General features: G+C 41.6%; 1 protein-coding gene across 1 annotated transcript in view; it reads right to left on the reverse strand.

Moving 5' to 3' along the window:
• The window catches only part of SMOC2 (SPARC related modular calcium binding 2), a 151,536-nt gene extending 126,129 nt beyond the window's left edge, over nt 1–25,407 (reverse strand). The window contains exon 1 of the mRNA XM_026085090.1: nt 25,327–25,407. Coding sequence (XP_025940875.1) covers nt 25,327–25,407 — 81 coding nt within the window. The remainder of the gene's footprint in view (nt 1–25,326) is intronic.
• Nucleotides 25,408–26,300: the final 893 nt, after the last annotated feature.

The raw sequence follows: 26,300 nt of genomic DNA on the forward strand, positions 1-26,300 counted from the left end.
TGTAAGATGTTCTTGCCCACCCTCTCCCACCCAAGCACTTACACCATCTCCACAGAATTGCCTGGCGCAGCAAAAGGAACAAATGTCTGGGGAGAGGACAGCAACTTCCTAAAGCAGATCTCAGACCCCTGACCTCATAATATCCAGAGGAACACCACCACTTATAAGGGCAGGAACTGTTTTTCTCAACCCTAACTGAATAATGTGATAGGACAAAATTACATATTTTAATCAAAACCTGTGGGAGAATGGTTAAGCGAGAGAGGGCATGATCTCTTAGAAGTGAGCAATCCTGCCTTCATGATGAAGGGAGGATCCCACGGCTATGTGAACTGTCCTTGAGCATTCCTAGACCATTACAGAAGGGGAAGGCAAGTAGTGGTAAACAAGTAAAGGAGGGGGCCGACAAGCCCCTCCACGTGAACAGCAACTTTGCACCAATCATATATCCGCTTTAGGCACGTGGACAGAAGTAAACCAATCATACAGCTATTGCTAGTACATGCTTATCGCTTGTCTATATATACTCTGTGTAAGCTCTAATAAAGGGAGAACGACCATACTCATATTGAGACTCATCGTTACTCCAGGTCCGTCCCCCCACTCCGACATCTGGTAGCAGAGGATGGTTTATTTCCGTGACTACCGACAAAAACCAAGTAGTATTATGCCTCTTACTGTTTTTGAGCCTTAAACATGGAAAGAGGGTGAAACAAAAATATGGCTTCTTGAATCTCCAAACCAACAGTAGCAGCATTCATAGAGGAACACTACCAAAGCTCTACTTGTTTCCACATATCCATAAATTAACTCCAATCCCTCAGAGTGATCCATATTGCAACACCTGTCATGTTCAGATGTTCTTGTTTGCTTTTGTAGCAGTGAACTCAATGCTTTCACAAGGTGGGAAGCGGATTTTTTTTTTTTTACAGGGGGATTTTGATGCATCTGTCTGTTTGTGTGTACATATATACACACATCTACCTCTTCAGATTTGGGTTATGCCTGAATTTAGATGGTGGTTTTTATATAACCCATATGCCATTCTGCAGGCACCTTTTTCACAGTACCTCAGCAAAAAATCCTGAGACTACACAGACCTGGGGACTGAAATATTTCAGTCAAAGGGTATCTGAGTCAGGGTGATATTGTAAAGGAAGTGCATGGGAAATTTGTTTTACTACTACTCATCTTGTGATGCTTATATTACAATAAAGAAACTTCAGATTACAAATCTCAGCACAGAAAAAAGGTCAGATTTATAGAAAAAGCTATCGGATTATTTCCATGGCTTTGTTTTGCTGTTCTTGAGTTCAGTGACAATAAGACTGTTTACTGTGGGAGCAGGGAGGGTGGGTGTTTCTTTGCTCAGAGAGTCAATTCAGTAAACTGAGTTAAACATTGGTATCTTTCTTCAAATGGGTAACTAGAAGGTCTGAAGCCACTTTGTTTCCATTGGACAGGAGTGGGCAAATTCCTCTATATTTAATTCATGGGTGCAACACTCAGAGTTTAATTAAAAACTTAATCATGACATTTTTCCACTCATTTCAATATTGCCAACTGTTTTCACGAAGACCAGGCCACCCTTTGTCAGCCTGGCTGTATCTGAAGAGAATATGCACAGATAAAACACAGGCTTCTGGAAACAGTTGATTTTGATGTTTCTGACCTCTAGCTGTTTGGAATTTTCTTTCTGTGTTTAAGGGTGATAAGCATTTGTTATGAAAACCCAAGCATGTCCACAATGACTCTTCATTCGGCCACAGACAGGAGACACTAAACCATTTTTGTGTGAATAAAGCTGCAATGATGAGTTCACATACTAACAGCAACTGACTGAGCAAAAATTCTCTGAGGTCTTTTATTATAGCTCAGAGAATCAAGGAACTATAGGCCCAGCTATGCTTGTGATTGATGAGCACAAATCACAATTTTTCAAAATACTGTCAGTGTGCATCTGCAAAAATACAACAGTGAACTTGAACAGTCCATCTGTGTTACTTTGCATGGAGAAGAGTTTTAGTCACTGCAGCTACCTTTTAGAGCCAGAAGACCCATCTCTATCTAAATGTCAGTAATCTCTTTGGCTATTTGTCATTAGAGAAGATGATTTGTAAAGTGAAAGAATTTAAAACACTTGGAAAGTATTTTTTGAATGAATAAATGATGAATTTCAGTTCAGTTCTGCTGATTTTTCAACTGTATTCCAAGCCATCATAAACTACATCAGCATACATAGCTATTGTTTTTTGTTGCCAGTTACTTAAGTCTTATCAGCACTGCTGAAAATAACCCTCTAAATCTGAGCATTTTACTGTAGTAAGTTGACAACCTTCCCTATACTGTACTATTGTCTCAATGGCACTATAACTACCCATTATATAAAACTAGCAAGATTTGCAGCTTTTGTTGACTCACTAAAGTGTAACTAGTGAGCTAGATTGATCAGTATGTCCATGGGACATGTTTACTTGGATAAAAAAAAGATAAGTAAACATCCCTTTTTCAAGACTGGGTAACTCAAGGACATGTCCTTCCAAGTTCAAAAGTTCAAAGTTTCCAGGTGAGATCAGTGTCCAAGTTTTTTTGGCCCAACCAATAGTTATTTAACATACTTAATAGCGAAAAACATTAGCAACACAAACTGCACCTTTCAAAAACTGGACATGAGCACAATGAATTATGCATCATTTCACTTCAGGATTAACACTTTCTCTGAACTATAGATTCAACATACAGAGGCATCCCCATCCACTCTTGAATTCTCTTCTAAGAGCTCATATGAAAATCCTCCTTGCTGTTATGTAGCAATTTGCTATTGCTAAGATCTAGACATCACCTGGGATTCTTCTGAACTATAAGCCTACCCATGGAAGGTGTAAATTACATATTATAATCTGTATTAGGGCATTTGCAATTAGTGTGATTTAGTGCACATACTAGCAGGCATTTGTGCTGAAAATACTCATCTACCTCAGGAATTTCTCTAACAGACTGAGTCTAAGAAAAAACATACTATTTTATCCAATGTTCTRTCCTTTTTAGATTTTATTAATAGAAAAGCTCCATGGTCACAATCTTAGTGTTTTTCTAACTAGTGAACTCAATCCAGTTTACAGGAGTCAGTAAAGTGTTGCTAACAATAGAGCCTTTCTTCTCAAATAGGTAAGATCTTCATGCTTTCAGGAGGCAGCTGGATGTGGATATCTGTTCTGTTATTAACTGACAAGAAAACTGAAGGAGCTGATGAACTTTTACAAGGACCTATTTGTAATACAACCTTCAGTAGTCTTTGTTTTCACAATCCTAAAATGAGCACAGACTGCAAAGTGTTATCCATCTTTCCTGAAGCAATATAACTTTCAATAAAGGTACAGATTTCATCCTTAAACAGTTTATAATATTGTACATTGTTTCCTATGGTAAAAAAATCCCTAATCAATGTAGTATCCTCAAGTTTATTTTAATTATTTTAATTTCCCCCTTGCAGCTGAACAGTTTGAATAGCATGGACACATCAAGAATCACTTAAGAAATACTGCCTGTAGAGTTTACCCTTAAACACAGAAGCATCTCACTGAGAGAAGACAAAATAAACAGCACATGTCACTAAGCCACCACTGTGAGCCAGTCTGTAAATACTCTAGTTCAAATTCTTCCGAGTTGCAGCAGTGCAACCACTTCCATTTAAATGAAGTTGCATTGGTGTAACAGGGAATAATTTTTTCCAGTATTATCTAATACATGTGTGTTGCAATTTTCATTAAAAGAGTCAAAAATGGACCTTTCAGCAGAACTCCCCAGGGTTTCCATTTTGAAGATGTGCTGAGAATTCACTGCTATAGGATGCCCCAGTGTTCAACCAGACCGTGTAACTTAAATATACAGCAGTAGCTTCAGCTAAGAATATTTTCACTGTGGCCATGGCAATTTTGGGTGAAGTCACTGAAACATACAAGGGGACATAGTGGCCTGAGCAGTAACTCTTCCTTTTCCATTGTTTCTATTATGGGGCTTTAGGGAACATCTTTTCAACATTCTTCCCATATTCCCCTTCTCACCATCCCCAGAAAAGGGGGTGATGTTTAGTCACACAACCATCATGTTGTGGAACTAATTCCACACACCACTAGTGCGGGAAAATTCCATCTTCTGAGAGCAAATGATACATTTTGAGTGCTCAGGTTATTTTATGGCGTGCAAGTTGGTATCAACTTCATCCTAAAGTTCTGCTCCATGTAACATTTTATATCATCTCACTGCCATATAAGACTTTCCTGGTGGTTGCTCAGATTAAGTGACAGTTATCTGCCTAACAAATCCTCTCCGCAATCTCATCCTCTCCCCTRAAGGAGCATGGACAGTAGTTTTTTATATCAGATCCTGTCTGTACAAACAGCAGTAAAAGGCAAGGTTGCACTGGACAAGAAGGTGGAGAACTTTTCAGTCATTCCTGCCAGATAGCTATAGGCTTCTGCTGTTTCTAGGCCAAAACAGCTTGACAGAGGCATTTAATCTGAAAGTCTCCCCAAGAGGCGTGAGAATGTTTCTCAACTTTTCTTTCCAAATAATTCACATCTTTTCCTCCACTCTCCTCAAGCTAGATTTCAATAGCTCCCTCCACCAGTTTAAACAAGACCAAGTAACACAGCTGACAAACATCCTTGACACCTCTCCTACCATGCAGGGGTACACAGACTGCCTTGCAACAGTTCTTGCAGGAATTCATTGCACAACCTCACACATAAGACTTACCTCACACAGAGATCTTTGCCCTGAAGATGTTACAAGTGAATAGGACAGGGCTTGGACATAGCTGCAATGGCTCTTGGGAGGGACCGGCCCAGCAGCTCCTCCCTCATGATGTATCACAAAGCATGGGGGGGAGGGGAGGGCTAGGACTCCCCCAGTAACTCCCACTGCACAGGGAGGCCTTCACTTTAGGCAGCACACAACAAGAAGGGCTCAAGATGTAGCCACACATGCCAATAACTACTCAACACCTGTACAATAACAGCAAAAAATGACCTGAGGCTACCAGCACTGACGTTCTGCTCGGGAAAACCGCTGCACAGCAAAGGGTCTGGAAGACACTCGATGGCATCATGAGAAGAACAGTTGAATTAGACAGCCTGGACTTCAGCCTATATTTTCAAGGCCCCTTAGCAAAACAAACATTATGCTTTTTTGACCCTCAAAATTCCCTGTTGTCACCCGGAGCTGATTTAAGTTGAACTATTTCCTGAAGTATAGTTTGCTAGTCCTGCACAACAGGGTAAAAGCTGCACCTACAGAAGGCATGCAAGGTACAATAGGAACAGGAGTCTGCTCCTGTTCAGAGCTGCAGGATCCAGACTGCTTCCAGGTGTGAGGAGCAGAGGGAGAGCACATGCTCCTTTCTTGTACAGGAATAATGGTACTGACCAGCAACACCTAGTAAAGCAAACATCACAGCTTCCCTGAGAGACATATTGTCTCTACTTTACTGTTGGGCACAAACACATTGAATTTGCTCATGAGAAACAAAAAACTAAAGCAGAGAAAACAGTCTTGATATGATGAAGAAATGAATGTAAACATAAAAATATCATTCATTTTAGAGCAAGAAATGAGAAATGGATAATTCTTTTTTTCCTCCTTTGGTGGGGAGGAAGTGTCATTCTGAGTCTTCTTATTGTCTCAGAAAAGGTGATGCTGTCAAGCATATTTTGTTTCTTTACTGCTGCTACAAGGGATGAATTTCAATCTTTCATCATCATGAGAGCAGTTTTTGCAGTCCCACAGCTATTCCTGAGCAGGCCTTTAAGGATAATAGAAACTGATCCCATTAAGGCATTCATGGGCTGGACACTTGAAGGCAGTCATATATCTGTGAGTTACCTGCAACTTCCTTATTCAATTTACTCTTCTTTTGAAATGTGAAATTGTTTAAAAATATATCTGACGATTATAAGCATAATAACCTGTGGTATCTCTGCACTGCCCAGTGGAGAACTGTACTCCCATGTTAGTGTCGATACAGGCTGGTATGTTTACTCAGTGATGCATGGCTCTGAAAACCATAGTACTTCGGCACTGTGCCACAATAACACAGTTATGCTGAACTATGTGATCTCCTCCAGCTCAGAAGGCTTGCACAGTGCTCAGCTGTGCAGCGCAGAAATGCTCGCAACGCATGCATCCTGCTTCCTGCATCATGCACGTACGCAGGCATGCACACAGACACGGATGGACATGTCCGCTCTGCAGCTTCTGACTCTGGCAGCCCATCTATGCTTTCATAAGGTTTCCTTGCACTTTGTGGTTTATATGGTGTGGAAAGCAGGATGTGTAGCTGATGCRGAGATTTCAAAGCGAGTGGAGCAATTTATTCATTTCCTGTAATAGCTTGCTCCAACTCACACCAGAGCAGATTGTAGATGAGGGAACCTTGTCTTCATGTTGGCTATCATGTCACGTATATTGACATGAGTGGTCAACAGTCTAATAAATGCTGCCTTGCAAAAATATTCAATATGATGTGGGAACCTACAAAGACTATCATTCTCTAGATAGGCTGGTTGATTAGCTGCAAAACTGCTAGACCCACATTACTCCTACAGTCAGTCTGAGACTGGTCTGTTCGCAGCTGGCTGCATTTTTCTACAGCTTCTTATGCTCATGTAATAGGGATTCACTTCTGCATGCTCTCCCTTCAGGCTGGTCTCTGTTTTCAGGACTTAGGGGACTCTGAGTACCTTAGGTTTGGTATTGTGCTATCTTTTTGCTTGTGCTTCTCTGAGTAAAAGGTCTTCACTCATGAACAACAAAGCTCCTTCAGCATATGTGACCAAATCAGAGAGTTATTTTCTCTATTGCCCTGCACATTTCATAGCTATTTAAAGCTACGAACCAACATTATACAAAGCAGGCTTGGTACAATACTAACTGAAATGCTTAGGTGGGCTGCTGGGGCTTTTACGCTGCCACTGACCAACTGAGTTTCCATCCTCTAAAACTGGAAACAACAGCTTGGACTCTGCTTGCTGTTAGGTCATCTCTGTTACCTTTTCCAGATCAAAAATCTGGCTGCTGGGATTTTTAGTTGGCAGAATTCCTTAGCAGATTGTACAACTGTTTTTTAGGGTGCCTTCTGGCCTGTAGCACCCATATGCCATGTTGGCCCACATAAGGGCCATGGGAGCATCACCACCCATGGAGGCTGGCTGCCAGGTGCAAGCCCAACCCCGAGACAGCGCAGCTGGGGGCAGCCCCCTTCTTCGGTGGCCTCGGGCAGAGGCTCCCCAACAGGGCGGCAGGGAGGCTGTAGCTGGGCAACCCCTGGCCCCTGGGAGCTGATTTTAAGCTGAGCTCTGCCGTCTGGCCCTGCCAGAGCTACAGCTCCTGCTGCATCGCAGACCTCCCCTGCCCCTCCCCAGCCACAAGCCCCCTGGTCCCAATACGCATGCACCCACCCGGCCAGGTCCCTGCAGCAGTGCCCAACGCCACCTGGGGCTGGGGTTGCCCTGGCTCCCCTGGGGCCCTGTGCCCTTGGCAGGGAGCGGACGGGCCCTGGCAGCCAGGCCTGGTCTGGCCCCGCCGGCAGCCCCTGGCCCCAGGAGACCCCAGCCAGTGGCACCCAGACACTAATGTAGACTGCTTGCCTTTTACATTACATTTTTTACCATATTAAGAGGTTTTTGGCAGTTGCAATGGTGCAAGGAGAAAGGAATTGGTCCCCTGAGAGGGATGTGTAATGATTTGCTTTGGACTGAGGAAGGGGAATTTAGTTTTAATGAAATAATATGAGAAAAAAGGGCTAGATGTGTTAATTTCTTGGACTGAAATGTGTTTAGACTGGGTTATAGGGATGTTTTGACATTGGGTAATTAGGATGATTAGAGAAGACAGTTGTAAAGTTGGACTGTTTTGACACTAAAGATTTTGATATTGGTAATGTCACTCGGACACTGAGAAGATCATGCAAGTGATATAAATGCAACTGAACTGCTGCTTAACCAAAGAAATAAGCAACCTGAAAAGTAATTTTCTATAGATCACCAAAGACAGCTTTAAAAAAATGCATAAGTGAAATAGCGTGAATTTTTTAAAAAGCATGTTTGAAAAATGGGTCTTTAGAGATATCCCCAAGAATTACATCTTTTAATATCTATAGATCATCTTGTCTGCCATGCAAAGAAGGTTGTGAATATGGAACAGATAAAAAACTGCGAGCAAGATTTTATTGTGTAAGAGTTTGTCTCTGATGGTAGTTATACTAGAATGTTATTTTTTCTTCCTTAAAGAAAAATCAATAACTTGACCTGTCTGATCTCAGTCTCTTCTGATGCTAAATAGTGATTCAAAATTCAAATATGAATTTTGCCCATACTTTAGATGTACCTGAGAGATTTTTTGGTATGGGTCTTTATGGTAAAATTTTGTAGTATATTAGTTACTGAAGTTAAACAGGAGTTATTACACCTTTAAATGTTTCATAAATAGGGTGTAGCTTTGTAGGCCATTTCAAGGCTGAAAAGTATTCTGCAAAATCTGAAAAATCCTTAGACCTTTTTGCCAGCCTGTACTGGAGGCTACAGATTTATGTACAGAGGACTTCATGTAGTGTTTTTTAAATGAACCACATCTTTGACATATGCCAAAACCTTTATCAGAAATGTTTATTCTCTTATTAAAAATAGTAGAGGAAGTCTCAAAAATGAGAAAGGGTAACTGCAAAAAAGGCAGCACTATATTGCTATATCATCTTCATTACTGAAATAAGATCACATGATAATTAATAACGAGCTAACAGAGAAGTGAAAGTTTTCAAATTTTGCAGAATATTTTTCAGGTTAGAAAAGGTTCACGAAAGCAGGCTCAATGCACAAAACATTTGAAACTGTATTAGCTCCTGTCTAGCTATGGTTACTGATATACCACAAAACCATACATGTAAGTATAGTAACCTGTAGTTACATTCATGTTACGTTACACATGAAAAACTACAGCTGGCTGGAATTCTTTCAGATTAAAAACCCCTTCTACATAAAAAATTGTTAGATTCCACATGCCTTTATTTTCTGTCTGCTCTTTTAGGAAACAAAAACCCTTTGCATTACTGTACATTATTTCTAGAGTACAATTTAATGACTGCTTCTCTGTCTCTTGAAGAACTTCGGGACTATAAACCATTGTTACAGTAAAATGCACACAGCTTATAGAAAACTTTCAAACAGAAGAGTTGTTTGTTAGGAAATGTTCTTTTTGAAAATGGAATGTTTCATAGACAAATTGCCTTTTAAAGAACTTATAAAAATTTTTGCCCAATTTTTTCTGTTCCTTCCTTTTTTATGCCAATATACTTTCTAATTACTTGTAGCTTTGCTTACATAACTCTTATCATGAAAGAAAACATTTAGCCATTCAGCTAATCAGATTGGCTAGCAAAGGTTTCACTTGTTTTACTATTGATAACAATTATTTTTAAATCCCAGATAATAAAAAGCCATTTATCCATAAAAGAAGAAAATCAGTTAAAAACAAAAAACAAACAAAGGAGGCAATACGTGCATATACATGATTTGGGCAAGAGGAGAGCATTTTCTACAGACTTCCTGGAGCAGTCTGATGGCTATCTTGCATATGATTTTTATTAAAACATTTTTCTCTTGTGCTTTTCTTTTTTGATCCTTTGAATATATATACACCTATCTTTGGATATATGTGATTCTTCTCTCCCTATCTTTTCAGCCTATCTTATAGATAATATCTTTTCAGCATTTGATAAATGCTCTTTCAGCAGGCAAGGGAACCATCCTTTCCATCAACTCAGTTTCCATGCAGTACTAAAGAACAAAGCTTTACAGAGGTAATGGTAAAGAAACATGAACAACTGGACAACTGTCCCTGTGCCTCACGTGAGCTTGTTCTTAGACCTAGCCATCAATCAGAAATGCACTGGTGATTTACTTTTCACCTATAAATACAGCAGAATTATTTGTCTCTTCTTTTAGAACCCAGCCTGTCTCCTCTGGTTCTGAAGTGCATTGTAGGCACACTGTCACTAATTCAGGTATTTCCAGAGCTTCAGGACTAGCCCCCAAGCCCTGATGTACACTTTCTAGGATAAAGGGTACCCAGTGAAATTCCCAAGGTGTGTGTATCCCCAGGTGACCTACTATGAGCTATGGAACTGCACTTATCCATTGGAAAGATCCACAGCCCTCGGGGTAGGGAATGGTCTATAACAAATCTGAGTGCTGCTGATAAATGATCCCTAGGGTAACAAAGTACTGGATATGCATTTTACTAGGTGATGAGCAGGAGAAGGATAACATCTGGATTCACAGTCCATCAGGCTAAAGCTGCCAAGTGTTTGATTCAAGTTACAGGGCATTTGAACAACACCATAACAGTTAAATGGATTCCCATGGCAGAGATCCTAATGCAATTTGGAAAATGAAATAGCAAGAGAGCAATGGTGTTCACCTTTGACATGAAAAGCGTGATGGAGAAAAAAGTCTATCTGACAGACAGCATATAGTCAACAGCTGTTTGAGAAAGCAAAACAGTGAGCAACAGAGATCTCTGAGCTAGAAAAGGTTTAAAACCCTGATCAATGTGCTGCAACAACGAGAGTGACCCATACACTGAGAGACCAACCCTTCATTTTATAGCACCATTCACAGTTTCAAGTTAATGGACATGAGGGAGTACTGACTGCATTAACTGAAATAGCAGCATTAACTAGTTTCATACATCATATAGTTACTAAGACGGAGGCTGGCTGTTGGAAATACAAACTCCTGATGTTGCATGCTTTCATATACAAGCTGCCCATGGATTTTTAACACAATGCACAAATAGTTTTGGACAACAGGGCAGACTTTTAACTGACATAGATCAGCATGAGGTAAGCATACTTGCATCATAGGAACCTCACCTTATGTATCTTAATCAAGCTCAGGCAGGATTCCAGAGCACCGGATGGTAGGACATGAGGCTACTGGAGAGGTGTTAGCTTGGAAAAAGGAGTGTATCATGGAACCAATGCACTCTGAATCTGCTTGGTTATATAATGCAGTCAGAATGAATGACAGGTGCCCTAGCACTCCCAATTCCCTGAGCTTTTTTTAATGATTGTATTGATGAACAATACACTTGCATGGCCTTAGCTTTCGTTTAACAGAGTTTTATATACAGATAATTCTTGTGACTCTGGTGTAATATGAAACCATTAGAGACTGTCTTATTGTTTACCTGCAGGAAAAGAACTCTATAAAAATGAGTCCATTTTATTTAGGGATAAGCATATCTTTTTAGAAAAAAAGTGAGACATGAGCTTCTTTCTACCTTCCCACGCTTTTGATTTTGCTACAGCTTCCCATTCTATTGACCTTGATTACTGTCTTTTCCAGGTTCTGCACGCTTGTTCTATCTCACCTGAACTAGTGCCACCACCACATTCACGCATTTCCAGCCTTTGACACCCAGAACAATCTTTGGAGCCTGCAAACAGTATGTCATACTAAAATTTAAGAACAGCTATGTCTATGAAGAGATTCTCCCCTTGCTGCCAAGATCAACAATGGGATTTTCACCAAAAATTAGACTGACAGTCTTGTAATAATGATTTTGATGGATGTGGGATTTATCTCCAACTTATCAACCTATTTTTAGGAGAGTCAGCTATATTTGCCCTGTAGAGTGAAAGACAGACAGCATTCTAACAACTTTGATTTCATCTAATTATTGTTTGCCTAAAATTTCAATGGAATTTTAAGTTACAGCACATGCATTTGCCAACAATATGTAACAAACATGAATATGGTGATCAGACTGATTCAAGAAAGTATAAACCACTCAGTATCAGGATACCGGCACCAGAAAGCTGGAAGAGGTGATTTTGTGCTATTCCTCTGCGTAGTACATGTTCAGTGGTATCCTGTTGTTGACCATCTTCTAGCTATATGTATGAAAAGCTGACAGCATATTTCTCCTATATTCAAGAGTTGTGGGTATGAACAGCTCTAAACATGTACAGACTGACAGAGATTTTATCAGGTCTCTGAGGCCCTAGCTTCACATCACAACATGCTCATTGACGGTATCAGTTTCAGGTACTCCTGTCACCTCCAAGCTCCTCTGCACATTCCTGCCCTTGTATGGGACACCCATTGTCAAGTTTATTCTCCCTCATTCATTTCAGGAGAGCAAGTTGCTTCCCTTGTTCCAGAGTCAGGAGGACAGACGCATGTCCAGCTTTGCCCAATTCAAACTCCCACTGAACTCAGAAGGATCTAGTGGAGAAATTCTGCTGTGACCACTAAACATTTTGCAATATTTGTATTGCCATCATACAAATCCTCTGACACTCATGTATGGCTGCATCTGCAGCTCCTCTATCCGTGACACATATGACATGATCAGAGAGCTCCAAACTAACTTCTGTTGAGTGCCTGTCTCAGACACTGCTGCTTTGACACAAACACACTGATTCCAGAGGGCTAGGACAGAAGCTGAGACTGTAACCCCCTCTTCATTAGGAAGTGCTGCAACGTGATGTGTTCAGAATCTTTTCTGATCTCTCAAAACAGGAAACTAGGGCAAACTGTCTCACTTCCCCTCATCCACCCTTCTCCACCTGTTGAAATGCTTTGCAGATGCCTGGCACATATCCCACCACATTTTTTTTTAACAATGCTTGGTATAAGAGCAGGACACAGAATGCGCATACATGATATACAAAGCCCTCAGGCCATTTTACAACTGCAAAGAACTGATAAGAAATTAAGTAATTAGTTCATGCTATACTTTGTTAACATCTTCTAAATGGCACTCCACCATACTGTAGTGTTCTAACAAAGAAAGAAACATTTAAAAAAGAATCGCAAAGTTTTTAAAAGGGGTTGACCTATATTCAGACAAGAAAGACCAGGTATGGACAATAGAAAACACCTATTTCTGCCTCCTTCAGACACACATGCACACCTGCTTTGCCACTGCTGACAGCAGATAGCTGCAGGGTTCTTCCTGAGAGACATCCTGCATACCACAAAGTAGCTGTAAAATATGAACTGTGACCCCCTTCAGCTTTGATAGACTTGTCGTTTCTCTCAAGCTTTTCCATCCATCATGCACAATCTTTCTCAAGTTTAACTCCCTAGTTTATATGAAGCTCCCCTGAGGGAATTTCATTGCATCTCTGACACTAGTTTAATTGCTGTCAGGTGGAAATAATGAGTTTTTACATGTGATTAGTTCTATTTGTAACCATATAATTTCTATGAACAATTCTGGTTGCTCTTTACTTGTATTAAATAAGTGTGATTTCCCAACATAGTTGTAAAATGAATCTCACTTTAGAGTTTCCTCGCCCCCAGGTGTGAGGAGGAGATTCAGGATAGCAGCTTTAAAGGAATGATATACTTTGCTGTCAAGGAGTAGAAACTGTGTAACTTTTTGATTGCTGCTGTCATACTTAGCAATTCAATCAGTAAAGGCTTTCTCTATTCTCTCATAGTTTGACTGTCAAGAGAGTTAATAGAATAAAACCAAACTATTGCCAGAGGCAATTAGTGAAGTGAACCAAAGCTGAGATTTGAAGGAAGATGGTGTTCTTTTCAATTTCAGATAACTCCACAAATCTATCAACTACCAAACGCAGCTGCCCTGACATATCTCCAACATGGTTAAAACATAACAACTTAGAAATCTTGTCAAATGAAAACTACCACTTCTTATGCATCTTCTCCTCTCTTACAGGAAAACAAACAAACAAACAGCTCCACATCAAATTGGTCAGACCAAATTGAATACACTTGAAGTTTCTAAAATTCTGGATATTTACCCAAATGGATCTTTAGAGCCTTATGGAGGCTTTCCTATCATCTTTAGAAAGCAAAAGGAAGCAAAGTATTGCACAGGAATGTATATAGTTCACCCCTGCATACACATATGTAAGAAAGACTGACATGGATAGGCTTAGAGAAGAGATAGCAATCTAGGGAATTTATTGCAGAGGATGAATAACATTCTGAAGCTCCAGGATCCCCACAGGAAGAAGAACAGTGTTTCTTAATAATGTTTGACACTTCTGTGAGGTTGCCAACAGACCCTTTGGGTCAGGTTGCCCCAGAGGGTACTTGGTACTGCTGCTATAGAAGAAGAGAGCTCAGTCATCAGGTGGGGTGGCAGCAAGAGCAGTTCTCAGCTCTTTGGTCTGCATCCACTGAAAAGAAGTAACCTGAATGCAGCCCCATCTTCACTCCCTCAAGAATAGGTACGAAGGAGCAGTGGTTAGAGAAGCTCCCAGCTCCATGCTAAGCTGCATGCAAAAACAGGAAGAGGCATCCAGACATTCCCTTTCTTCTTTGCAGGAAAGGCCAGGCTGTACGGGTTTGGGGCTTTTCTCCTTTAGGGAAAAAAGAGTTTTGCACCATGAAAGGAAACACATACCACAGATTGAAAACCCCTGCTTTAGGCAATGATAAGGTTGAAACACTAAGCTCTCACAAGACAGGAAATACCAAGTAGATGACACTTGGCCCTCTGCACTATGTAGATCCCCTTTGGCCAGTGGCATGACAAAACCAGGGAATAAACCCTTTGCTCATCTCTTCCCACAGTGCTGAATGATTACTCCAATACTTTAGAATACCTAGACTCAGTTCAGACAAACCAGGAAAGTCAATACAAGTTAGTCAGCTTGGATACTAAGCAGAGGATGTAAAGAACCGGATTGTGTCGCCTTCTGCCAGATTAATTCCATTATTTGTATATCCTCCACTAGCTATATTCAACTTTGTCTGTAGCAGGTATCATCTGAGTTTTATGCTAATTTATTACACTTATTTATTATTGAATTTGTTGATGATGGTAGACCAAAAGGGCCAGCCAAGAATGAGGCTCTTCTGCCCTAAGTGCTGTACAGACCTGAAGAGTTTACAGTCTATATAACTAGACAAGGCATGCTCACACTGGGGAATGAGATGTAGTAAGGAAGCAAGGTCAAGTATATGTGGAAGGAGAAGGCTGGAGCAAAATCTGCACCAGCCAGAGACAGCCCAGTCAAAACTAAGGGTCACAAAGGATGTCAGCTTTGAGGTCTTCTGGGCTTGTTCAAACCAGCAAGGTCTCTCATAGCTCATTTCTTTGGTTTTACCCTGATGYCACATGTATTGTGAATCTGTGATTATTGCACTATTTACTCTACAAAACTAGCAATGCTGTGTCTGCTGTGTTTCTGTGGGTTTGTCACCAGCCACCTGGATGCATAAAGCAATATCATTTCATCTTGGTGTCAGATCTGGCTTTGCCATCAAGTAGGAAATACCTCGAAATGACTCTCTCATTGTCGTGTATCTCACATGGTGTTGTGGCTAGCAAATGTAAATCACTGACACTTCTGAAGAGCAGCACTATATACCCATTTTGCACCACAGACAATGACTGCACTAGGTACAGACAAATAGGGATTAGAGTTCTCTGCATTTTGCCTTTTTCCCTTCAGAAGGAAATCAATTATCAATGCAGGAATATTGCCTTGTAATTTTATTACAAACTAATGAACATCCATTGCCAAGCAATGACAGAACTTTTGCTTTGGGATTTATTCAGCATCTGGAAAGGGGAAACTTAAACAGAAGAGCAATTTACCAAATGAACACTCCTTTCAAAAAATCTTTCCTTTTCTTTCAAAAATGTAATTTATGGAGCCTTTCAAGGAGGAAACATGATGGAAAGATAAAACCTCCTGTACAAAGTTCAGATTTGCAACTAAATCCACTCAGGCTGAAATCCATCAAAAATTTGACATGCTTGAAAACTGCCATCCCAGGAGGATGCAGTTTGAAACATAATCCCATTAAATGTAGTGTGGAAAATAAGTTGTCCACTTTATTTTATCTTGCTCACCAGAAGTCCTGTAACTAAATGATGCAAAAAGAAATCCTATGGATACATGCAATGAAATGAACTGGCCAAATGCCAGTTCTTAGTAGGCTGAACACATTCTAATGTCCCACAGTTAAGAGCAACTTTTATGTTAGGCCATTTTTCCCCTCTTGTCCACACCAGCCTGCTCTGAGTTCAGTCACCAGCATTCATGATTAATGTCAAGGCAAGCTATGTCACTAAAGACATAGAACACTTTGTTTTTATAGAAATGAATTGTACATTTTAAGATTTTTCTGTTGAGTTTTTGAGGGCCTAACTGGTGGGCAACTGAGTGGCAAGTGCTGAGAAGTGAGGGTCCCCAAGTGTCACATCTCCCAACTTCCAGTCTTATACAGCTGGTTGGAGAAACGATTTTATTACTTTCAGCCCTTCACAGACGGGAAAAAGCGGACCGTGCTGTTCTTGCACTCCCTCCGGTGGTGGATTCCTAAAGTGTAATAGGAGAAGTAGGTAAGTGCCATCCCAGGCCTTGGCAATGCTGGGTCAGTAATGCCACTCAGCGGGCTACATTTGCAGCGGAACAGACAGAAGAAGAAATGGAGAAAGATGTGTATAGATCCACTCTTGGCTTTTTAATCTTAAATCTCTGAAGTCTTTGATGGCTACCTCCAAAAAGTAAGCCATTTAACAGACTGGAGATAATTCACTAAACAAATACACATACATTCAAGTCAGAGTCTTCTATAGTTTCTTTGTTGATGGTTGTTTTTTGTTGTTTTTTTTCACATCTGTACCCTCTTTGGGGATATAGGTGTCTTTAGAATTTGTGCTATCCCCTACTACACTTAGACCAAACTTCACTTAGTTGATTTCATTTATTCAATAGAAGTTGTGACTTTAAAAAGCAACATCTGCCACAGTGATTATTCACTCTAACAGGCACATCAGTCTACATGTGGACTTGAGAAGCACTTAACAGCACTATTGGCTTAAAAAGGTGTCACACAGTGAGTGCTGTACTTGACAAATTCACCCTTGCAGAGCCCAGGCCAGCTTCACTGGCATCCCTCTGGCTGGAGTCAGTGGCTTTACTATAGATGCTAAAGTGAATTAGAACTGATTAAAACACTGTTTGATTTAATGCATTAATTAATTCTTTATATGAGCAGATAGACATGAAGATAAACCCATTGTTCGGGGCAACTGAGTCAGAGTCACTGTGGGAGCTATATTTATTTTCTCTTTATGATGCCTGCCTTTGATGGTAACTCTCCTTCTTTTAAGAGCATTAGGTTCACCTCCCAGCTCCAAATGGGAACACAGTGTGCTTGAATGCATATAGAAAATCAGGAGCAAGGCAAGTACTGTGCAGTCAACATGGCACACACAGAAACAGCCTCACCTAGAAGAGATTCCCTCACTCCAGTGTCACTGCCTCTCTGATATAATGCCAGCTCCATATTTCCACCCTCTGTTCTCCAAAAAGGGATCCCAGACCTTAACCTCTACCATTAATAGTAGTCAAGCCATTTCAAAGCACTATAGACTTGACTCAGGGATGGCAGTTGCCTCTGCCAATGGCAATACCCACTGCCATTGTAGATAGCGGCACCTAGCAAAGAAAAAGTTTTGGGAATCAGTGCTCTAGATTATATGAACTGCTCAAGGCAGTTCACAGACACCTTCTGCTCTCTGATACTTTCAGACATGTGCACTGGTTTAAGAGCATTTCTGCTCATGAAGTCAATTTATGGTTAAATTATGGTCAAATGGTTTGTGTATCCACCAAAATGTCACCCTCCCTCCTCCTCCTCCTTCAAACCGGTAATGAGACTCAATGGTAGACTCCTTTACTCAGACTAAACTCCCCCACTCCTCCCCTTTGCTCCAGATAACAGTAGGGGAAAGATAATGAAACTGAGTCATTGCCTTCCCTCCCTGACATCCACACATGCTTGCAACCTGCAGGTTTTCTCTGTACTCCAGCTTGCTACACAAATCATGCTGAGTCTATCCTGATTATCATTATCTATTAAAATGGTCCTTTAGGTGCCACTACTTTCATGTCAAAAATGTACAGACCTCTCCTGATCATTTATGCTGCWTATTCACTGACAATATCTTGCTTTAATATTGAACAAAGGTCATTATATTGATAAAAGTATGAGAAATCTAGCCTGAACAGAAGACTGTGAGCTCTATATGGCAGCAATTGTACCCTAACAATCTGTAAAATACAGCAGGCAATCATGGCATAAACAGCAAGCCTTTCAGAGCAATGCAATTTTTCTTTGTTTTCATTTAAGTACTCTTTAGGTGCTCTAGGACAGACAGCTGAAGATTTATAGCATATGTATGACAGCTAATTTGTATAGAGATTTAAAATGAATACCTAAAAGACAGAAAAGCATACTATTACATCCTCAGAGCAAATTTAAGGTAACACACATGAAGAAAACATGTTTACTCACTGTCTCGTAAGATGACAGAAAAAGCAGCCTAAAGTAAATGAAGAAAAAAAGTAAGATTTTGGATAGGTATGAGGTAAGCATTCTTGAGCAAGTTTTCTAGTGACACACTGAGAAAGCCAGGGAGACAGTTGGACCGGATCACCTTCAGGAAATGTTTTCTCTTTCTGTCCTGACAAGAATTCTAGGATGTATTCTCTATTAGCCTGGATTTTCAGCAGCTAATGAAATACTTACTGATCATTTTTAAAAGCTAATAAAGTAGAAAGGGGAAAAAAATCACTGAAGGGCACTTACTATCTCATCAAGGCAACTTCTTCTGCAAGGATTGAGTAAAACTTCAGTTTTAGGGACTGACTCTGCACAAGTTTACTTCACTGGTTCTATGATAAGATGTGATACTATGTTAACTTTGCTTCTTTGAAACTCTTTCTTAATTTGGTCAAGTCCTATTAAGAAACTGTATAATACCAAGTGTTACCACACCATCCAAAATACCTAAGCAGTCCATTTACTTTTGGGCAGGTTTCACCTCCTCCTAAGCAAACAGAGTTTGCATGCTTGCATCCAGTGTATACCATTGCATTACATCCATCACAGTTTTTCAAATCTATTCCCTATGTATCTAAGACAAGTAGACATGGGAGAAGTGCAGGAATATACTAGTTTCTCTCTGCTTAATCAACTCTCTCTGCTTAATCAGCTCTCTTTTCTTCAAGAGAATTGCCAAGTATTGTTAAGGGCCAAATTTTTGCTACATCGTAAGTTATCTTTCCTCTTCCTTTGGTAAAAATTATGCTGTGTAACATCAGCATGTTGTAAACTGTAAGWTTTTTCCTGATGCATTTCCTCTTTTTCAGGCTTACTGCCAATGTTGCACTGGAAAGTGTTTTATCTATCACTGTAGATAAAAGTGAAGGCAGTGAGTATCAATTAAGAATTAGAATTGGGCAGAGAAATGTCAGCAGAAACATATCCTGTGAGAATATGCAGGGCCACTGACATCAAAATGACTGGCATCACCAGAATTTTGTTGTAGAAGATAGCGGAGAGGAAGATGAGGAGGAGGGGAGTATTCATACAGTCAAAAACTATTTCGACATTACTTCTGAAGAAAGCATTCCAACTTTTCACTACGAAATGACCTTCATTTTAAGTATTTTATCTGAACTTTCTAAAAATCTAGCTCAACAGATAATATCAAGTCAACCCAAAGTACTTCCTTTGTAGAAAATTAAGAAGCATTTGGATTTTGATCCTAAAGAAAACAAAAGAACATTTTAAAATTTCTGAGTCCTTCAAAAAATGAAACCTCCATTCACTTTCCAGCTTCCTCAAGAATGCATGAACTGGTTCAAATAAAAATTGCCACTCCTGAACCAAATTCAGGGCTTCATTTGCCGTTCAAAAATAGGTTTTTGATCTCAACTCTTGCTTATTCAGTTTTTAATTTTCAGGCGCCTCTGCACTTCCTGGTCTCAGGCATGACAGGAAATGGAAGTACCAAAATACCATGCAAATGGCTGTCTCTGTGGTAATTCTGGTTTGGCAAAAGAAATGGAAACACTAACAAAGTCCTGAGTGAGCCAGATCTTGAAAAGATTCCTAGCCTGATTTCCAAACCAACATGGTTCAGATAAGTTTTGGATAGCGGCTAAACCTTTGGATTCTTCTCAAAATGAACGAAACCCTAAGGTTTGCCAACTGTCAAGGAATATACACGGCTGTTCTTCGAGGTATTCTGTGGGCAACAGGGAAAGAACGAACACCTCAGAACTGTTCAAAAGGTCCTCTGTGTGTTTTTCTTCTTTTTGTTTCCTCTGTCCTGCTCTTCCCTCCCCCAACCATGCCCACTTCCACTGTATGCTTCTAGTTCTAAAATCTTATGTGTGTACAGTCAACCTGCCATCTCCATTATGTATTTCACATTATAAGGTAGAGTTTATCTTGGCTACATGCAGAAATATTACTTTTAACTCCTGATCAAAAGTTCTGTTGACTCTTTCAATAATAACCCTCACAGGTCTGTTTTTGTTTCTTTAATGAGAAGTGTCTTGAGAATTTAGTGTATGGAAGCATTGTTGAAAGTGTTTTATTTTCAGAGCTGATGCACCCTTGGTTGTACCAATGCCCATTTGCAGTAACAATGCTGTTAGGATCTGGAGCCACTTACAGTTTTATTTATGGTCTTGGTTTTTGAGTCACAATTAGAGTAACTTTTCCAAATGTTTGGGTTTGTAGGCGCCATCCAAATGGATCCCTAACTTGGAAAGCTTTGATTGTGTTTAGTTTCCCTCTACTGAACTACCTTAGTGGCCCATCTTATATTGCTAAGTGTTGTGGAAGCTATCCAGGGCATTAAATGCTATTGAATACTCAAAAAGCATGTGCCAAGGAAAAAAAAAGAAAACAATTGTTCCCTGAAATATTCAGCCTCTGGTGAAAGGAACTTTTAACGGCAGAGGTGTTCATTTCAAGAAGCGATTTCAAGCAAACTTTCTTCCTTTGTAAGATCTAAGATCAATATCATATTGAGAAGAACACATGGTTCAGCAAGGCTTTGAAAGCATAAAATGAAATAGTTGTGGTGTGTTATAAGTCATCAAGATTTTAAAATAAGAAACACTTGTGTCTTATTGTTTGTACAAACCCATGCACACACACACAACACTGCAACTGAGATAAAAGCTAAGCTGGTGGTTCCAAAAATACAGCATAAACAATGCCAAAGTAAGTGTGGCGATAAGTGCAGTCCTCTTAAAACTTACGTATTTTAGGAAGAGAATGAGTTTCCTTTAAAATACTGTGTTTCAAAAAAAATTACCTAGATCCTCAAGATATGGCTGTGCCCCTATTACAATATGCCAGTAAGGCTCAGCTCTCTCATCTATTCGTATGGCCAGAAAGAATGGGTGCATATAGAATAAAAATATAACATCCCCAAAATGTTCCAACAATGTACTACAAGAATTGCAGACTRTTACCTGCCTTTCCATAAACAAGGTTAAAGGACAAGTTTAGTTGAGATATTTTGTAGAAAGTAAGAATGTTTTATATTAATATTTGACACATGGGGAGGGAAAATAAGGAGCAGCCAAACTGGCTACAGTCTCTCCAGATCTCACCGTTTCTTCTGAGACAGCTCTCAAGCTACCTTCCCAAAATGAAAGCCATTGTTCTGTTGCCAATGTTTATTTATTTGAAATAGCAGTAAAAACAATACTAAATAACGTTCTCCTCCCCCATCCAGTTCTGTGGCTCAGCTAGTAATTCAGATTTGGAATATGATGTTTCCCCTCACTTTGTCTATTATTGCAATATGTTTCTACTCAGGAGACAAGGGTCCAGGAGCAACTGTAACAATGAGGATCTTTTGACCACAAGAGGCTGAGATTGCTCCAAATTCAAAGTAGCTTTGGGCTGTGTCTAACCCAGTGAACCCTGAAGAACTTCTAAATTCTTGCGCCCTAGTGCATGTCCTGGCTTCCCAATAAATTAATATCCACATGTGCATCAGCCCACCCCCCATGTTCCTCCTCTACCCTGGTGCACAGATGGGGACCCAAGCATGTTCTGGTTGGGTCCACAGTTTGGACAGAGAGGGACAAACTATAAACACTCATTCACCACTCATTTAAATGCAGCCATGAGGACCAAAGGACCAGACTAGGCTACGTGATGCATCTCAACTACCTGATGACTTCTCTGATGCACCAGCCTGATAGAAATTGGTCTGATGGCTATTATGAAGGTCATAGGAAGCCATGTACTCATCAGTCCCCGCAGACCTGCTAGGACTCAGTCCTGGAATCACAAATGACTGTTTGGCAATTGAGAATTTATTGGAGTTGTCATTTGTGTGAAAACTCTGTAACCTCTTGCTATTAGACTATTGCAAAGCTTCCCACATCAGAAAAATCACATATTCACCTAAGCTAAAGTCATGAGTGGTTGCTGTGTTTCTTTATGACCAAGGGAAATCTAATGCAAAACTATTATTTGTAATTAAACATGGATATGGCTCTGTAAACAACTGAAAGTCCTGTCTGTTTCTGGAGCTAGCAAGGATGTCAAGTTAAAACAACCCAAAAGTCTGTATAGCCAGATCAAAACATAAAGACATCCCCTTATCACCATCACCACCAGTCATTATTCAATTTGAAGTTTAGAACCCCAAGCTGCTCAAAATACAAGTGAGGAAGAAAACTCTGATCCATGTAGTCATCTTTTAAAAATGACACTGAGGCCAGGAACCTTAACTTTAAAGTTGCTCTTACTAGAGGGAACTTTAATTTAACTCTCAGGAAGTTGCTAAGGTTCATTTTTTGGCAGATTTATTACTGTGGTTAAGGAGACCATGTTCTTGTCATAGCCACCACCTGGCAAGGTGCACATTCCATGCCACATGATGATGTCATCCAGCAGGGCTGTGCAAACTCTTCCCCATAATCATCCTGCAGTTTTCACGAACCTCAGGTCCACAGTGAAACTTGTTCTGTCCCCATGGCCTCTGGTTATTTTTGAAAGTGTCAGTCTGTCTTTATTATTCTTCCAGCCACAGATAAAGGGAAAATCTTCATCCGGCATGTAGAAAAGAATTGTGTAGATTTCTATCAACACACAGCAAGTTAAAAAGACATACCTTTCCTTGGACTTTCTATGCAGTCTGGGTTTGTTTCTTCTTATGATTTATGCAGATACTATCCATGCTTATTTGAGAGAGGTACATGTGAGAAGGGATTATACAGCCTATGAGCTACAAGCAAAATGACTACAGGAGTAAAGAATGATTTAGAGTTGTGGTATTTGTTGCTGTTTTTGTGTTTAAATAGGGAAGTACACAAACAGTAGAAATAAACCTGTCTCATGCAACCAGAACTCAAAGTTTAGTCTTGTGGGAAGATGTAAAAAGTATGTGTGCCTGTGTGTATGCGCACTGTTTTCTTACTATGGGTGTCTGAGTGTTCATTACCCATTTTATGGAAGAAGCATTTCTAACGTAGGCTAGAATACATATGTGCTAGCCATCTCTGCAAGAAGAGCACAGGCAGCAGAAAAACTAACATAGCCTCACTACCTACAGCTACCTAGCAACATGGCTAGCTACCCCTTCTGAAAAGTTTGAGTTTAATTCAGTCCAAGAGCTTAAAGTCTCCAACACCGTTACCATTTTGGTGGCATAGGGTGGGGATTCCAACAGATTGACTGTTCTGTTCATGGTTTCATAAAAATGCACATTACTGTAAGGTCCTCAATTAAATGATACAGATTCTGGCTGGGGAAGAGAGGGAGCAGAGGGGCTTCAGAGATCTCTCAACTAATGCTCAAGTCAAATATGACTGCATGAGTCTATGTCATTTAACTTCTAAAGACATTGCCCAAGTGTCCTTGGCCAGATTTTTCTTCCTTCAGCTTCTGTGAGATAGCAAGCACTCAGTGAATGACAGACATGTTCAGCAGCAGTTTACATACGCTCTATTAAAAGGTATCGGAATCATTTGAGATTAAAGATGATAGAACAATCAGTTGTATTTTACCTTTGGACAAACTAAGTTTTGATAGCGTTTCCAGTTTACTCCCATGCTAATATCTAGACCTTTTTTATGTTCTGAAGAAAGGAAATATAACACATAGGTTCCTGTAAACTCTCTTCACTCAAATTTGCTCTAATATGATTGTGAAAGCAAACTCAGAATTAAATGGCAATGTTAACCTGTAAACTAGAATACTATACATTGCCTGACAATCTGAGGGTGCTTGAAACAAGGTTCTTAAAAAGATAAAATTCACTTGACTTCATCTGTCTCACACTTGCAAATGTCACACACTATAAAATTCGTGGAGGGAACTCATTCCTTTAAGGTTTTCAATTAACAGCTTCTAATCTACAAATCATTTCTAAAAAACTAGATGAGAAGGCAAAACTTCTTCTGAAGAATTTCAGGTATGAACAGCTCAGCCATCCCCCACCACCATTTCTCCTTGAGCTGTCCCTATCTCCCCCTTTTTCAAGAGAAGAGAGAGAGAGAAAGAGAGAGAGAAAGAGAGAGAAAGACAGACAAGAAAGAAAAAGAAAGAAGAGCTCTACAAAATTCTCGGTATTTTACAGAAACTTTTTGACAGACTGAGACGAAAATAAGGGTCTATTTCACTTTGCAACTGCCTGTAACTTTAGCATAATAAACCCCTAAAGGGCACAGCCGTCACCAAAACACTTAAAAACAGCTTGAAAGGGGTACTCACTGCCCRTTATGTTTACTCAAGCACTTGTTTAAAAACACATTTAAGGAAAATGTTTTTATTTCTACAGATTGCATTAATTATAGCTTAGCAAACACTGCGAGATCTGCAAGAAGACTGAACTGAGCTATTAGCTGCAAACCTCAGGTTCTGGCTAGAGAAGTGGTTATGGCTTATTTAGCAAGCTTAATGAATTGGCTCACCCATCTCTATGCGGAGTTCCATGTTTAGCATCATGGAGTCTGGATTAGCCAAAGAGGGCTGTTTCGCGTCACTTTATAATTAAAAATAAAATAAAATCGGTCAACCAAAGACAGTCCAAAAGCAGACCTCAGTGCAGCATTATTCCTCTTCGGGAAAATAAAAGCATCAGTATGGGCATTAATATTGGTCCGAAGTCTTGCAGAGACCCACAGTAAACTTCCACTTAACTACCACGCTTTCCCCTGGAAAAACGCAGGCGGGTGGGGTGTTTGTCACCCGTAGCACCATGACGGCGCTCCGCTCTGCTGGATACGCACAAGCGCAGGCGGCCGCGGCTCAGCCCTCAGCCTCCCCCGGCCCGGGCCCGGGGCAGCGGCCCTTGCCCAAGGCAATGAGAGGCCAAAACCTGCCGGGGCGGCGGCAGCGGCGGCGGCAGCACGTCAACCTGCCCGCCGGCAGCCGCCGCTCAGGTGCGCCGCGGCCCCGCGGCCGCCCAGCGCTGCACCGGGACGGGGGCGGCGGGCAGCCTTACCGTGAGGGCGGAGAGCTTCTGGGCTGGCACGGCCGGGAGCAGCTCCGGCAGCAGCAGCAGCAGCAGCAGCGGCACCCACATCCTGCGGCGGCGGCGAGCGCGGAGCGGCTCCTGGACGCGGAGGCGGGGGACTCTCCTCGGGACGGCGCCCCCCCCCGCCCCAGCGCCTGCTCTGGCTCCTCTTCAGTCGCTCCTGCTGGGAGGTCCCAGCTTAGGTCCCGTTGGTTGTTTGGGTTTTTTTTCCCCCACCCCTTGAAGTTTGGGGACGGGGGATACAGAAGATAGCCGGCGGCTTCCCCCTTTCTCCGCGTCCCTCCCTTGCTCCTGGAAAGTCACAGCCCGGGCTCGGCGATGCCCCCCAACCCCTCCGCTCGCGGGGCCGCCCCGCCGCGCAGGCTCCGCCGGGGACTCCGCGGGACCTCGCCGTCCGCGGCCTCCCCCGGGGCGCCGCGCCTCCCTCTGCCTCGGGCCGGCTGCTGCCTAGCCCTGGGGGTCGCTTTCTTTCCCCTCCGCCCGCGCCTCCGCCGTCGCGGGGGAAGAGGGAGGAAAGGATGGGGAGGAGGAGGGAGGACCCTCCCACACCACCCGCCCGTGTCAGCAGCCCGCGGGGGGCCGCGGCAGGCACGGCCGCAGCGGGGGAGCCTGTCGGTGTGCGACTTCGCCCCAGCCTCTCCTGCCCTTTTCCTCTTATCCTCCTCCCGCACCGCAGCCCGGCCTCCGCTTCCTCCTCCCAGACCAGCAGGTCCTCGCCGAGGATCCCTCCCCGGGGCTCTCGGGGGGGCACGCCGCCTTGCGCCCCCGCGGGGTGATCCCCTCGCCTCCTCCTGAATCAACACGTGCAAATGCAGGCAGCTCCTGGTTGGGGGCGGTGAGAGGCACCCCGAAACACCCCGCTCCCGGGGCGCCCCGACCCCTTCCCAGTGCACACCGACCACCCTTGTGCACGCCGACCCCCCTGTGCATGCCGACCCCCC

This window comes from Apteryx rowi, unplaced genomic scaffold (assembly GCF_003343035.1).
Source record: "Apteryx rowi isolate R43461 unplaced genomic scaffold, aptRow1 scaffold_66, whole genome shotgun sequence".
Taxonomy (NCBI): Eukaryota; Metazoa; Chordata; class Aves; order Apterygiformes; family Apterygidae; genus Apteryx; species Apteryx rowi.